General features: G+C 35.8%; 1 protein-coding gene across 1 annotated transcript in view; it reads right to left on the bottom strand.

Annotated features, from left to right (window-relative positions):
* The window catches only part of VWA8 (von Willebrand factor A domain containing 8), a 178,474-nt gene that overhangs the window by 98,321 nt on the left and 65,875 nt on the right, over positions 1–14,278 (bottom strand). The window contains exons 17-20 of the mRNA XM_056484352.1: positions 11,927–12,042; positions 10,891–10,997; positions 8,838–8,944; positions 5,254–5,325 (exon numbers count right to left, since the gene is read on the bottom strand). Coding sequence (XP_056340327.1) covers positions 5,254–5,325; positions 8,838–8,944; positions 10,891–10,997; positions 11,927–12,042 — 402 coding nt within the window. The remainder of the gene's footprint in view (positions 1–5,253; positions 5,326–8,837; positions 8,945–10,890; positions 10,998–11,926; positions 12,043–14,278) is intronic.

The following is a 14,278-nucleotide window of genomic DNA, read 5'->3' as shown; positions in this document are numbered from 1 at the left end:
AGAATATCCAAAAGAAAAATCAATTCACCATTTCTTTTAAAAATCTGGTTCTTCAGTTTAACATGTAAAGGCAGAACTACTGTAAGCAGAGGCACATTTAAAAAGCATGCCTACAGTGTGCACACTGACTGTACCAAGTCAAAGAGAAATATTTCCCAAGTTTTCCACAACTGTCATACCTAATTCCCTAGACAAGAAATATCATAGCGTTTGGCCCAATTTAGCTCATTTGGAGCTCAGTTTCTTCATGCTCACAATAATAATAAAAAATTGGTTTAGGATAGTACATTCTTGACTTGCAGAGGAAACTGTCTATTTTTAAACAAGTTTAAGCAGGAAAACAAGATTTATTTCTAGAAAAGCTGAAATGCCAAGCATTTGCTATTTCAAGTTTTTTGATGACTGATATTATTACACTCCCAGTCTGTACTTAATTCAATTTCACAATGAGTTAGGAATAAAAATATTATATTAGAAGAAAAGATCTAATCAAGCATGTCATTTTAAATATCTTTAAGAAAGACCTAATAATTTGTCCTACTAAATTCTTCAAGAAAAAAATAAATTCCTAGTGTGAGCCCAAGAATTCATGTAAGTTGATCTCCCAGTTAAAGAAAGGCAGCAGAAAGGATGAAATTACATTCTTGAGTCAGGGAAATATATTTTAGTAAATGCACCAAAATGCCATTACATTTCTAAGTTCATTTAATCACAGGTTGGATGGGGTTGGAAGGGACCTGTGGAGATCATCTAGACCAACTGCCCTACTAAAGCAGGTTCACCTACAGCAGGTTGCACAGGATTGCGCTCAGGAGGGTTTTGCAAATCTCCAGGGAAGGAGACCTCATGGCCTCTCTGGGCAGCATGTTCCAATGCTCTCTCACTTTCACAGCTCAACAAGTTTTTCCTCATATTAAGTTGGAATTTCCTGTGTTTCAGTTTGCCCTCATGCTCTCAATGAGCACCACTGAAAAGAACTGGGCCACATTCACCCTTAAGGTATTGGTGTACATTGACAAGATCCCCTTCTCCAAGATAAACAGGCCCTGTTCCCTCAGCCTTTCCTCGTAAGAGAGATGCTCCAGTCCACTCACCACCTTCTTAGGCTGGACAAGTACTCATAACTCATGTACTTCTGGTAGTCTGCTTACTGTTGGTTCACATCAACACTTTTAACAAATGCTGCCAGAGTTTCTTTCAGATTATTTACAACATTTAGCACCTTCACAGAATTCTTCATTCTACTTCTGAAGAGCTCACTCAATAAATCATGGCAACAGAGAGATGCCACATAAAATCACTTTAATTTTGCTTAACATGCTGTTGGGTGTTTTAGAATTTCATGGCAATAAAACAATTTAGAAGCACAATGGTTGTGAGCCCTCTCTATCCAGAAAGCCACAGATACTATGCAACTATACATACTATGTTTGGTATCTTCAAAGACAACTGATGGTTGCCAAGACCTCACTAATAAAGGTGAAAGCATCCAACACAACTCTTTACATAACCTCCAAATGCAACAACATGGGAAATGTTATATTTAACATTTAAAATCATTTCAGCCAATTTTCCAAGGTTTCCCACATAAACAAATTCTATTTATTAACACAATTTCTCTTGCATTTGCCAAAGAAAATCCAAGGAGACAGTAAAAGACAGCAAGTAGTGGTAGCTAATCCATGGTAGCCAAGCCAAGAGACAGCCAATCCATGAACTGCACATTGTCCATCAGGAAAAATACCACAAAAACACAGCTTAAAAATTTTCCAAGGTAGTAAGAATCACTACTCCAGTCTGTCTCACGAAACTCAAAAGCCACTGCAAGACCTGTATTTAATGAGTGTGCAAACAGTTACTGCAACATTTGAAACAACTGGGGGCTCTTGCTGTTCTTTGCTTGCTGGTGTGAGAGTAACATGCCAAAGAAGAAGCTGCTTTGCAGGTGCTTTGCAAAACTGTAGATGGTCATGGATGGTCTCATTCATGCTCTGACTACAGAGTCTTTCAGGAAGCAAAATCAGAACCCATATTTAAGGCACTGGCATGCCCTCTACTTGGAAGCTATTTCATAGCTGAAAATTCATTTCTATCCAGAGAACTCAAAGAAACCTGTTTGTTTATATACGGAATGGAAAGGCATTCCAGTTAGCAAACAAAGTAAATCATCAACCACTGCAAACAAATATTTATATTTCATGTAAAACATCTATGCTGTGAAATCCTGGGCCATATAAGCCCAAGGGAACAAACATGAATGAAGTGTCGTAAAGTAGTTTACTCCAGAAATCAAGTATTTCTAAAAATATCTGTTGGCATCTAACACTTGTCTGCAAACTCTCCTCAGTTTCATTAAGAAAGCCAGTCCCTAACATCCACCAAGATAATTTAATTATAATTTACTGATACTAATTGTCAGAGTTTGTATCTTGAAAACAATCTTGATAAAAGGGCTCTCATCAGTCAGCTCTTAGATTTGTAGAAGAAATCACACTTACAGACTTTGAAAAGACAGAGGCCTTAAGCTAACAAGAATTTTGTGTATGTACATGTGTTGTGCAAACAAAAGAGGCAAAGGTGGAAAACTAGATTTAGTCAACCAACCAAAACCAAATCCAGACTCTAAAAGAAGGGCTACAGGTCAAGCCTTACTCATTAAATCACAGTTGAATGGAGATACACAGTCACCATTTTGAAAGACCAAATTATGTCCTAGGTAAATGCCAACTCAATTAAATATCTAGAAAATGACACAAGCATTCAAAGGGATGTTTAGTCCTATGTTTTGAAATACCCACGTTCAGAGAATTTTAATTTTAAGTTATTACGCTGAATTTCCATGATTCACTCATTCACTAACAAGAAGTTTAATAGAAAGGAACTCAAAACAGTACTTTATATCTCCTCAAAATCATTATCTATTTCTTCCAAATGAGAAACCAGGTACACACTGATATATATATCTATCAAGGAATCACAAAACTTTAGCTTCTTATACAGACTGAACTGATAAAAGTAACTGAACAGAAAAAAATACAATCCTTTTAAAAATAATTTTCTTTACAAAAAATGGATAAAAAGTCCAATATCTTCAGTGAGGTATCTGCAAAGGCTGCATGAAAGCACAATTGATGTAATATGGTTGCTTTCAAAGTACTTGAACATGATTCATCACAAGCTGCAAAAATTTACAGTAAAATAGTTCAGGAATTAGCCAAGGAATTTCTAAATGGTTAGCTGTCATTCCCGAGAAATGAAGAATGATTGCTGTGGTTCTGAAAGACTGTAGAATGGCAAATACAGCACTTCAAACTTAAAAACAGTATATTGAAAGGAAAAGGCCTGTTGACCTTCTCTTAGTCACACTTAAAAACTGTGGAACAAGTTTGTAAATAGTAAACCTGGAAGTACTCAAAAGTATTTTTGCAATTAAATAAACAACAACTGTATTGCTGATTTGCCAAAGAGAAAGCTCAGCAAATCAAATAATTTTCCAACTTAATGGCACAGCTGAGCTAGTGTCTGGAATCAAAGCAGTAAGTTCCAATACTTCAATCCAGTAAAATCTTTTAATGCTGTCTTCCATTAGAAACACAAAAGATGTGAGAAAATGTGGCATGAACTTACTAGAGACGAGAATACAACTGCTGGAAAAACACCTTATATCCTAGTAATCGCACTTGCATAGTCTTCAAATTTTTTCTGCCAAATGAGGCACGTGTCAGAGCTCTGATTGTACCACTGATCTACATAAGCTCTTTCCCCACGCCTAGGGTTTTACTTGTTGGGATTGAAGGTCCACTCTGACATGGTTTTCACGCTTTGCCAGGTTCCATTTGTCCCCCATGCCTTGGGAGCAGCATTTACACTCAAGACTGTGCTGGGCCCTGTATCTTGCTGACGCCAGCCTGCTGACTGGACTTTCCAGTTCAATCTCAGACCTGCCTCATTCACCATGGACCAATCCAGCAGTCACTGAGCATTTGGCTGACCATGGCTGCTGTCTCCAGACCTGGTGCTCTTGCTTTGGCACTGAGGGACTGCAAAAGTTGTCACTTAGGACTCTGTCCCTGCTTCCATTTTCCTGTAGTTCAGCCTGCTCCTGCTATTCCTTAACAGCAGCTGCTGAGGCAATCTGTACTATGTAACATTTTCAACACCAGCTTGGAAGCAGGCATAGACAGCACTGTTTATGAAATCAAAAAGATAGATCTTGTTTCATTTATAAAATAGATCAATTTCTATTTATGAAGAGCTTTAACCTTTTGGGGAAACTGGCATTATCCATCAAAAGTCTACAGAGGTTTCAAAGACACCATCTTTGTAAATTCTAGCTGATAACAAGGATGCAAAACAGATGAGACTATACTTCAATATACACACATTAATAATAATTAGCATTTTATGTTCATTGCCATGTTGGTTAGATTGTTAGTGCTTTGTGTTAGACATTTTCTAAAGAATATCACAAAACAAAGAGAGAAACATCTACTAAAAAATTATTGCTTCCTTGCTGAGGGATAGCTAAACTTAAGGGGGATTACTTTTTTGAGGAAAAACCAACCTCACCAATAAAGTATTGATCAGCAAAGATACTAGCCAAAGAACTACACAAACCTGTTACTCTTCTAGAGAAAACTAATATTTAGCTATCTAAGAGATTTAAGTAATACTGAAGTGTACACCTCTTACCTACCTCTGGAGATTTTAAAGGAGTCATTTCCTACATAGTCAAGAAGGATAACCAAAGCCATTAACTGAAGATTTTAATGATAATGACGTTACATATAGCTATTACTACATCAGGAGAGGTTTAGATTGGATATCAGAAAAGGGTTTTTCATCCAGAGGGTGTTTGGGCACTGGAACAGGCTTACCAAGCAAGTGGTCAGGTCTGACAGAAACATATGGTTAACACTATCAGGCATAGCATGTGATTCCTGAGAATGGTCCCTCAGGATGGATCAGGAGTTATACTTTGATAATCCTTGTGGGTCTCTTCCAACTCAGAATATTCTATGATTAATGCCTTGACTTTTTACTCCGACAGATATATAAAACACATTTTCAGCATTTATATTTTCCACAAATGTGTGCCCATAAAACCTCTGGACACTGTTAAATAAGGAATTGAAAAACAGGCCAAATACCTCAGTAGTAGAAATGAATGCAATTACAAAGCAGAAAACAGAGATTTAATTTCATTATTGAATAATGAGTTTGTTCCATGCATTGCAAGAGCATTTAACTCACCTGATTGCCAACTAAAAGAAGATGTTCTCCCAGCAGAAAGTCCTTGAGCATATCTTCCATTACCATCATATGCTAGAGAAACAAAACCACAATTTTCACTTGATTTTATGCTCTTGAGTATATGCATTCACTAATGACAGTGGTACCACAGGAACCTAAATGCAAGGATTTGTGGCCAGACATTTTTAACTTTGTATTTACAGCTACTTATTTCATAGCAAGAGCCTCTCAGCCAATAATAGCAGAGGCCATATATCCAGTGATTAGAACAAAGAAGCATTTACATCCTCTTCTCAAACTCATTGTGGGCACTTGATTTCCCTAAAAATCTCTAATTCTCTGTAATCATTCCTTGTATATTTCCTTTTAGCCTAGTTGAATGCTTGTCACCCAGAGTGTAAGAACTTTCTTTTAGTTTGTGCCAATTTTCCAGCAATATTCTAGTAGAACATTACAGAAATCAAAGACAGAATAAAATACATATGTTAATCATACATATATATTTTATTAAACATTAAACACTGAGTCCAACTTAATAACAAATATACATTTCCTGTTCTACTTAAACTCTGTTTTTAAAGAAAACAAAGATAGGAAAATGCATGCTCAAGTCTGAAAGTGTTTACACATGTCTTACAATATGTGCCTAACTATTCAATTTTTATAATTATTATTTTATATGTGCCTAATTGAAGCCAAAATACTGGAGGTATATTTTTATATATATCCAATATCATAAAAGGTAACACAGACTGTACATAATTTAACCTTATCTCACTTATGATTTGTTTAAAAGGATAGAAAGGATTTCAGGATAATGTGGCAATGCAGACTACTTTACTCGCAATAAAGTCGTGTATATTTCTCCACTGTATCTAGTAAAAATAGGTCATCCGTAAGTAGGTCAGTCAACCTACTTAGAGAAATGAATGATTGCCTTTAAATAAACACTTTATCATCTCATCTCTAGCACTTGATTAAAATAAAAATTAAAAATCAGCAGCTTGCTTTGAATTTCTGAGCACAGAAACCCTCAGTTTTTGTGTGAAGGATAGTTTAAATTTCCAAATCTCTCTAGAATAGGCTGGGGGTGGGGAAAGAAACTCTTGTAAAGACAGCTTAATACCCTGAAATCCTAACCAGGCATTTCAAAAGACTATTGAATTCTCAACACACAATTTAAGGAGACCACTTCAAGGCAAAATATTCTATTTTCTGGCATGTGTATACACTAGAAATTTATAACTGGGAATAAATTTGATCAGATACAGAAGAAATTCTAGGAAGCCAGTTTACCACATCCACTGATTACATTTTAAAATTTTACTGCTAAGGCACAAATACATCCTTTTCATTACTTTTTTTATCCTAAATTGAACAAATATGCATACATTATGGCTCCCTTGCAAAGCAGATTACCCACAAGAAATAGTATGAATTGATACTTCTTTTGTTGGTTCTTTTTTTGCACCAGGACTTAAATTAGCATTGTATGTTGATGTATGCAGACATTTAATATTAGCTATTTATGCAAAGGACTTGCAAGGAGACACGTGCCACCTTTATCAATCCATATTCCCCAATGCCTTGTCTGAAAATGGCATTTGGCATATTACCTAAAAAAAAATATTCCCATCCCTATGCCATCTGTTGTGAACCAACAGCAATGTTTCATGGCAATATTAAATTTCATTGTAATGTGAATTGCTTCAAGACCAAACATACAAAGACAAAAATCTATGTTTCATTACACTGTGCAGCACTGCAAAGGGCTGAGGACATATATTTTTCTGTTTTCAGTTTATTTCTGTAGCTTTTAGGTAATGAAGCACTGCACTAAACTCAAATCAAATTCATTCTCTAGCAGGTTTTCTTAAATGATCACTACAGCACTTGAATGACCAAACTGAAAAGTAGCAATACAGAAAATAAGAGTAGAATTCATTTAAAATTGGAATACCTATCCTGACTGGTATTTGGTTGCTGTTTCCTTCACCATTTAGCAAGTATAGGTATTCAAGGAGGGATATGGAGCAGATCATTCTCTGCAACAGTTTTAACAGAGGTCCCCTGAATAAAATCTGAACACAGTTTTCTGAAGCTATAAGCAAGAAGATGGAAAAAGCAATGCAGGTGTTAAGTGCTAGGAGAACTCAGGATTTCATTTCCAACAGACACAAATTATGTGCTTTATCAAAATGGCAACACAAAACAAAATCTAACATGAAATATTAGTAGGGAAGATTAAGAACTCTGTCATCAGTTCCCCTTGTATGGCTTGTCATTACCTTTAATGGGTGACACCCATGTAACCATAGTCCTTCTGGGGCAAAATTTTAAGTGAGATATGAAAAAAGACTAGGAAAGGAAAAGTATGAAACTCCATACCAGGCCCCTAAGAGCAAAGTATTTCACAAGATCACGCTACCAGTGTTGCCTTTCAGTAGCAGAATATTCTAAAAGTTATCAAGAGAGTAAATCTCTTCCCAAGGATACCTTTGTCTGACAGTTTTGAGGCTTCCATGCTAGATAGAGATGAAAGCTGCTCTACAAAAGGGGTGCTGGAGAAACAGAAACCAAAAATCCCACAGTCACAAAGCCCTTCTTTCTCCTTGTATTCACTATCCACTCTTTACAACTACTATGAACTAATCAAAGCTAATGTCTAATTAATAAGTGATTATTACAGCATATTCAATGATTCCATGAGTTCATTTTCCCCTAGCAGCCCTCACAGTGCTGTGCCTTGCACTGGTAGCTGGAGAGGTGTTGATAACACACCTTTGGCTCCTGCTGAGCAGGGCTGGCACAGCACCAGCACTGTCTCCCCTGCATTCCCACTCCATCAGTAGTCTGGGGTGGGCAGATCCTGACAGGGGAAAGAGCTAGGCAAGCTGGCCCAAAGTAACCACAGGTATATTCCATACCAGATGACATCAGCTCAGTTACAAAAGCTAAGGAAAGGTGAGGAGTGGGGGCATTTGTTATTTACAGTGTTTGCCTTCCCAAGCATCCACCATGTGCTGAAGCCCTGCTTCCCAGGAAGTGGCTGAACATCAACTGATGGGAAGTAGAGAATTAAATTGTTGGTTTTTCTTTTTGATTGTCCACACACAGACTTTTCCTTTTGCTTAATAAATTGCCTTATCTCAACCTGTAAGTTTTCCAGCTTATTTTCTCTCACCCTGTCCAGCTGGGAAGGGGGACTAATAGACTGGCTTGGTGGGCATCTGGAGTTTAGCCAAAATCAACTCATCCCAGGGAGGTACAACTTTATGCAACAGGCTTGTAAAATGCAGTCTCAGGATGTAATCTACAATCCAGCTCTAAGAGTGGATCAGTCCAGCAGCAGTAAACATAAATAAAATGTTCAACAGAATTGTTATAATCTCTTCAAATAGGGATGAATGCATGTCTGAAATGACCACCAAAAGCTATGTGAAAAATTTAAGACTAAATAAACCACTTCAGAAATACATTCTTAAAATTTAGTTAGTACATTATTTGCTACACATATGAGCCTACCCATTAATAACACATTTAACGAACTTTTGTAAGTCAGAAGTCAAGAGATCTGTACTTACTTGTGCATTTTCATAAAACAAAACATCTGGCACTTTCATTTTCTCAGCTGGGTTATAAATTGGCATGGTCACAGACCCAATCTTCAGAACCCCGTTTTTTATTTCACCTAGTAATTTTTCAGGAAACAAGCAAATGCATTTCTTACAACATCCTCGAAGCAGGCATGCAATCAATACCCAACACTGGCAAGTAATAATTTACAAATTTTAACAAGGCTGTGGTTTGCAGTAACTTATTTCTATCTAAAGAAAGTGAACACTGGGAAAGCATCAATTTACAAAAGGTTTCATTATCATGAATTTAAATTATCTTTAAAACTGTAAAGAAGTGTATTACAATAAATGATGAAAAGGTGATCTTACAGGAAAAGGACCATAAGAAACATCAGAAATTGTGACCACTGCCTTGGTCTAATTTCACACTCTCATTGTATTACTGGAACATCACCAATACTGCTAAGGCTACATTTCCTCAAGCCACAAGATTTCACACTGTTCTTCTGTTGCCTTGTCCCTGTCCCACTGTGGAGTGAGGTGACAAGTGGCTGTGTGGGTGCTCAGATGAGAGGGGGAGCATGTCCACCACAACAGTATAGACCCACTGCTGATTCTCTCTTTCAGCACTGCATAGTTAAAACATCCCTCAATTACACCTCTGAGAGGAAAAGTACATTAAAAAATGTCTTAGATATAAAGAAGCATAAATTCACTACTTAGGAAAATAACAATAAGTGTAAATAATAACATATGCAATAAAAATAATCTCTTTTTGCTACTAATTTCTGAATGAGGCATGACATAAAACTGAAAATACCTTATTTCTAGACAGCTGTTTTTAGCTGTTTGCCTTTATGGCATGAAACAGAAAATTCAAGGCATGTAATCAGACTAAAAAAAAATTAAGCAGATAGCATCACACAACTGGTTCAAATTATTTTGTATACATAGTTTTATATATATATATATATATATATATATATGTAAAATGTGAATAAGGGATATAATAATACATAGATGGTTGCATATATATATATGTATATATATATGAGTACGTATGAGTGCATAGATACTTGTATATTGTTATATACACATATTATACTGGACATAATAGAAACTATATATCCATTAATATATCGGTATCTACATATGTATTTCTATTTATACACACAAATTAATAAATTCATAAAAATAGAATCCACATGAATTAAAACCAAAGATGTGTTTACCACTGCAAAGATCTAACAGTCAAAATACAGAAATCGAAAACATCTCAAAACTGGGAACAAACACACAGAAGAACAAGAGCAGAGATAACACTGGTGAGTCAGAGAAAAGGAAAAACATTGTGAATGGAAAATGACAAATTGCTCACAGTATGCTGCCTGACAGAGGATTCGAAAAGATAGACAGGCAGCATGAAGGGGGTCATACAGGAATGAGAAAGTAGAAGTGAGGAAAATGGCAGAAGTAGAAATACATGCATAGCCCTGAAAGCCACTACAAATGAGTACAAGTTGGATAAGGATAAGCCAAAGAAACAAAGACCTGCTCAATAAAGGTGACATGCAACTACTACAGGAATTTAAACAGAATAAAGAGAATAACAATGAAGTGTGTGCCAGAATGAAAGCAAACGACAGCACAAAAACTTTTACAAAAATCTCAAATAAAAAGGTTATTTTGACACGGGAGAGAAAGAAGCAATGGTAAAAAAAACAGAACAAAGAAATGTTAAGATCAAACTAAGACTGTAACTGTACAGAGGACTAGCTATCTGTGATGAAAAAAAATGAAAAAGCAGTACTAAAAGCCTGAGACCATTGATCTTATAGACTGAGAAAAACTTAAACATGATGGATAACAAAATTTCACAGGAAGGGAATTCAGTAGACAATACAACATACTGTGAGCAGCAACACATTCTGATAGAACAAAGTCAGTGACATAACTGAAGCAATTTACATTTAATTTTGGGGATAACTAATACACCTTTATATGTCCAGCAAACTGAATAACATTCATGTAGAGCAGGAAAAAACCAGCAGAAGCTTACATGCGTAATCTTTTCCCTCTAGTTTCTCTGTGGCCTCTGGATCTTTTTCAATACCACAATCCTTCAGATTTTTATGTAAAGCTGATCTGGCGAGGTTTGGTAAAAATCTAAAAGAAGGAGAATAATAGGGAGGTTGTATTTTAAGAGTTTTTGTTTTTAAAGTTATAAGTATTTTCTTTAATCTAAGTTCTAAATCTAATGTAATCTGTAATCTAAAATCTAAAATGAAGATTCACTTGCACCTCTAAACCCTGAATGTCTATTCCTTTCACAAAAAACCTTCCACATTTCACCTATCCCCAAGGAGAGGAATTCAGTTTCTTTCATAGGCAATGAGCTACTCTTGTGGCAGTCTACTCTTTTTAAAAGGCTTCAGTGTTATCAAATATTGCAATAGGGTTGTAATGTAGGGTGGTATGTAATGTCCTCATTCCTTTGCAAATAAGAGCCACAACAGAAACAATGGCCTTTTGGAAATACCTTTTCTGATGACTCAATTCACTTGGATCTCAGATTCCAGAGAGAAAGAGTAAGCTCTGAGGTGTCTAGAACTAGACATTTTCAGTTTTCCAAACCTATTGATAATAACTAACTTTCTTTTTGAAAAGACGAAAAAACACAAAAAAAAATCCACAAATCACAAAAGTCCAAATCAAAACCTACAAACAAAATCCCAAAGCAAACAAATCCCTCGCAACTTTTCTAGATACAGCTTTTAAAACTGAAACCAAGTGTCCATGAAACATAGGTCAAACTAGACATTAATATGGCTCTGCTTTGAGTGTTTTTAGACTGTGCAGTGATGCTGATAATGGTGCCCTAGTTTATATAATGTAATGACATATCTTCATAAGGATGGGAAAAGAGTACCAAGTCCTTTCTACTTAGCTTCTAGGTTTGAGAATACCACAGAAATATTTTTAAGAAATTACCAATTTTAAGGAGCAAGAATTTACTAAAACACATTAGAAGCTATCTTGCATGCTGGCAACTGACCAAGAAGCTCCTGAACTTCCACCAAAACTAGCAGTTCTACCTGGAAAGGCAGGCTTTATTAACAGCATCATAAAGGCTTTCATCTGGATGCTGTGACAGTCGACGACAAATTCGCAACAGCTGTCGAGTAGATAAAAACGAGGCCAGTGACTGTGCCTGTCAAAAAATACAGGGTAGTTTAATTATTTAATCTGTGTGAGGGATTAAGAGCAAACAAGTCAGGAGAAAAACATAATCCAAAAGGAATTACTTCAACTTTTCTCCTGATTCATAGATGTTCTGTGCCTTCTACAGGAACTCGTGCACTTTAATTGGCAAGCTTGTAATTCTGTATTTTTTGCAATAAGTCACTGTCATGGAAATTATTATGTCATCAAAAGATTAACCTTAAAATATCATTGATATTTTATATTGATAAGAAACAGGAAGAAAAATGTGCCGTGAACTGAATTTTATGTGCAATATAAACCCTAACATTAATACCAGCAATAAAAAGCAGGTTAGATACTATGAAAGGATCAGTGTGCTAAAAACTCATCTGCTCTTCACAAACTGAACATGAGCTCCACATGTAATACTCTGGCAAAAAGGTCTGGCCAGATTCTTAGACATATAAACAAGACAACACTGGGCAGCAGTAGAGAGATTGTATCACCTCTGCACACGCCTTCTGGGCAGGCCATTACTGGAACACTGTGTCCTTTGCTGTTGTCTACATGTTAAAACAAATGTTAAAAACTGGACATGATTCAGCAAAGATTTACAGAAATTATTCAATGCTAGGGAAGGCAGACCTTAAACAAACACAGCAAAATTTTAAAAAGCAAGCAAACAGAACCACAACACAACCAATCATGTATACAAAGAAAGACCCAAAGACTGAGAAAGAAATCATTCTATAATTATATCTGCCGGATGAAGGTATCTAATACAAATTATTTTAGCAGGAAACACACAACAATGAGAGTGATCTGATAAGTCACACCGTGTTTTGCATGGTTCAAGTGAAATATTTTAATTAGGTAATTTCAAAATGTTTTGTTTGGGTTTATACAAGTTTATGTAAGATTTATAACAGCATTAAAATTGTCTTAATATATGTTGCTGTTTCAATTGGAAGAAAAAATCTTGACATTTGAAATCCAGGGGACAAAATATAGAAAAGCAACACTTAATGAACTTCAGAGCCTTTTTTTCCCCTTTATTAATTTTTAAGCATGAGAAATTACTTCACATCAATTCCTTCCCCAGAAAAACAATTGTGACAAAAAGGCATTTAAATTAAAAAAAAAAAGTAAATTCTATGAAATCACACAAAACTTCTCTCAAATTATGGGAAAGAATAGTATTTTTAGCACACATCTGAGCAATGAGCAAGAATTATTCAGATTGAGCTAAGTGCAATGATTACTACTCCTGCTCCTCCTGCTTTCACTGACAGAAGATTGTGAAGCACCTTCTGAACAACCACAGTTTACAACCCAACACTGTGGATACGACAATGTAAATGATGGCATTTCATATGTTAGTTACTTCAAGACCTACACAGCCATGCCTGTAGCAAGGGCAAGGGGGAAGGGTAAATGTTTTATCCTTACTATCCATAGAGGATAGGACCATTGATGAAAAGTTCTGAGTATTTCCAACTGGTAGTTGAAAGTATAGTCAACAAAATTTCCTCATGATTTACCTGATTTGTTTGGGTTTTTTTATATTGAACAACTGCAAACTCAATACTGTGTTAGTGACAATTTTTTAATATGTATCTGTGAGGCATCTAATTCAACAGGATCTTGACTGTGGTCTCCAGAATCTATTGTAAATCAAGCAAACAATTACAATGACGCAGACAACGCCCACAGAGTGAACAGTCTACAGGTATTCCATTGTTAACAAAATCACTTTAAACAATGGTTAATATTTCAGGATAATCTCTGGCAGAGACTTATGTACTTGGACAACCCTATAAATAGCCTGATGTACATAAGGCACATATTTAATCTCTCTGCACAGGTGTGCTGTCCCCAAAATGCCTCATGTCAACACTGATCTACAAGAATCCTCTCTTGAACCATACTGTGACTCACTTCTCATTCAGGATCACATAAGTCATTTAGATATTTCACAATTCTACAGATATCCACATATTTGGAAAATATTTTTATGACGGTCTATTCAGGCATGGTATGTCTCCAAGTATGTCAAAACCAATACATTTATACATTAGATGTAGGAAGCTCACTCAATAATTTTAACAATGTCCCAACAATGTACATAGAAGTCAATTTTTTACTTATGTTTTTAAGCTCAAAAGAACATAACAGCCTCTCTCAGCCTCTTAAATAGTAAAACTATAAAAACTATTATCCATGTTAAAATAATGAAAACTAAG

This window comes from Oenanthe melanoleuca, chromosome 1 (genome assembly GCF_029582105.1).
Source record: "Oenanthe melanoleuca isolate GR-GAL-2019-014 chromosome 1, OMel1.0, whole genome shotgun sequence".
Taxonomy (NCBI): Eukaryota; Metazoa; Chordata; class Aves; order Passeriformes; family Muscicapidae; genus Oenanthe; species Oenanthe melanoleuca.
The sequence above is the reverse complement of the archived record's forward strand: the minus strand, read 5'-3'. Positions and strand labels throughout refer to the sequence as shown.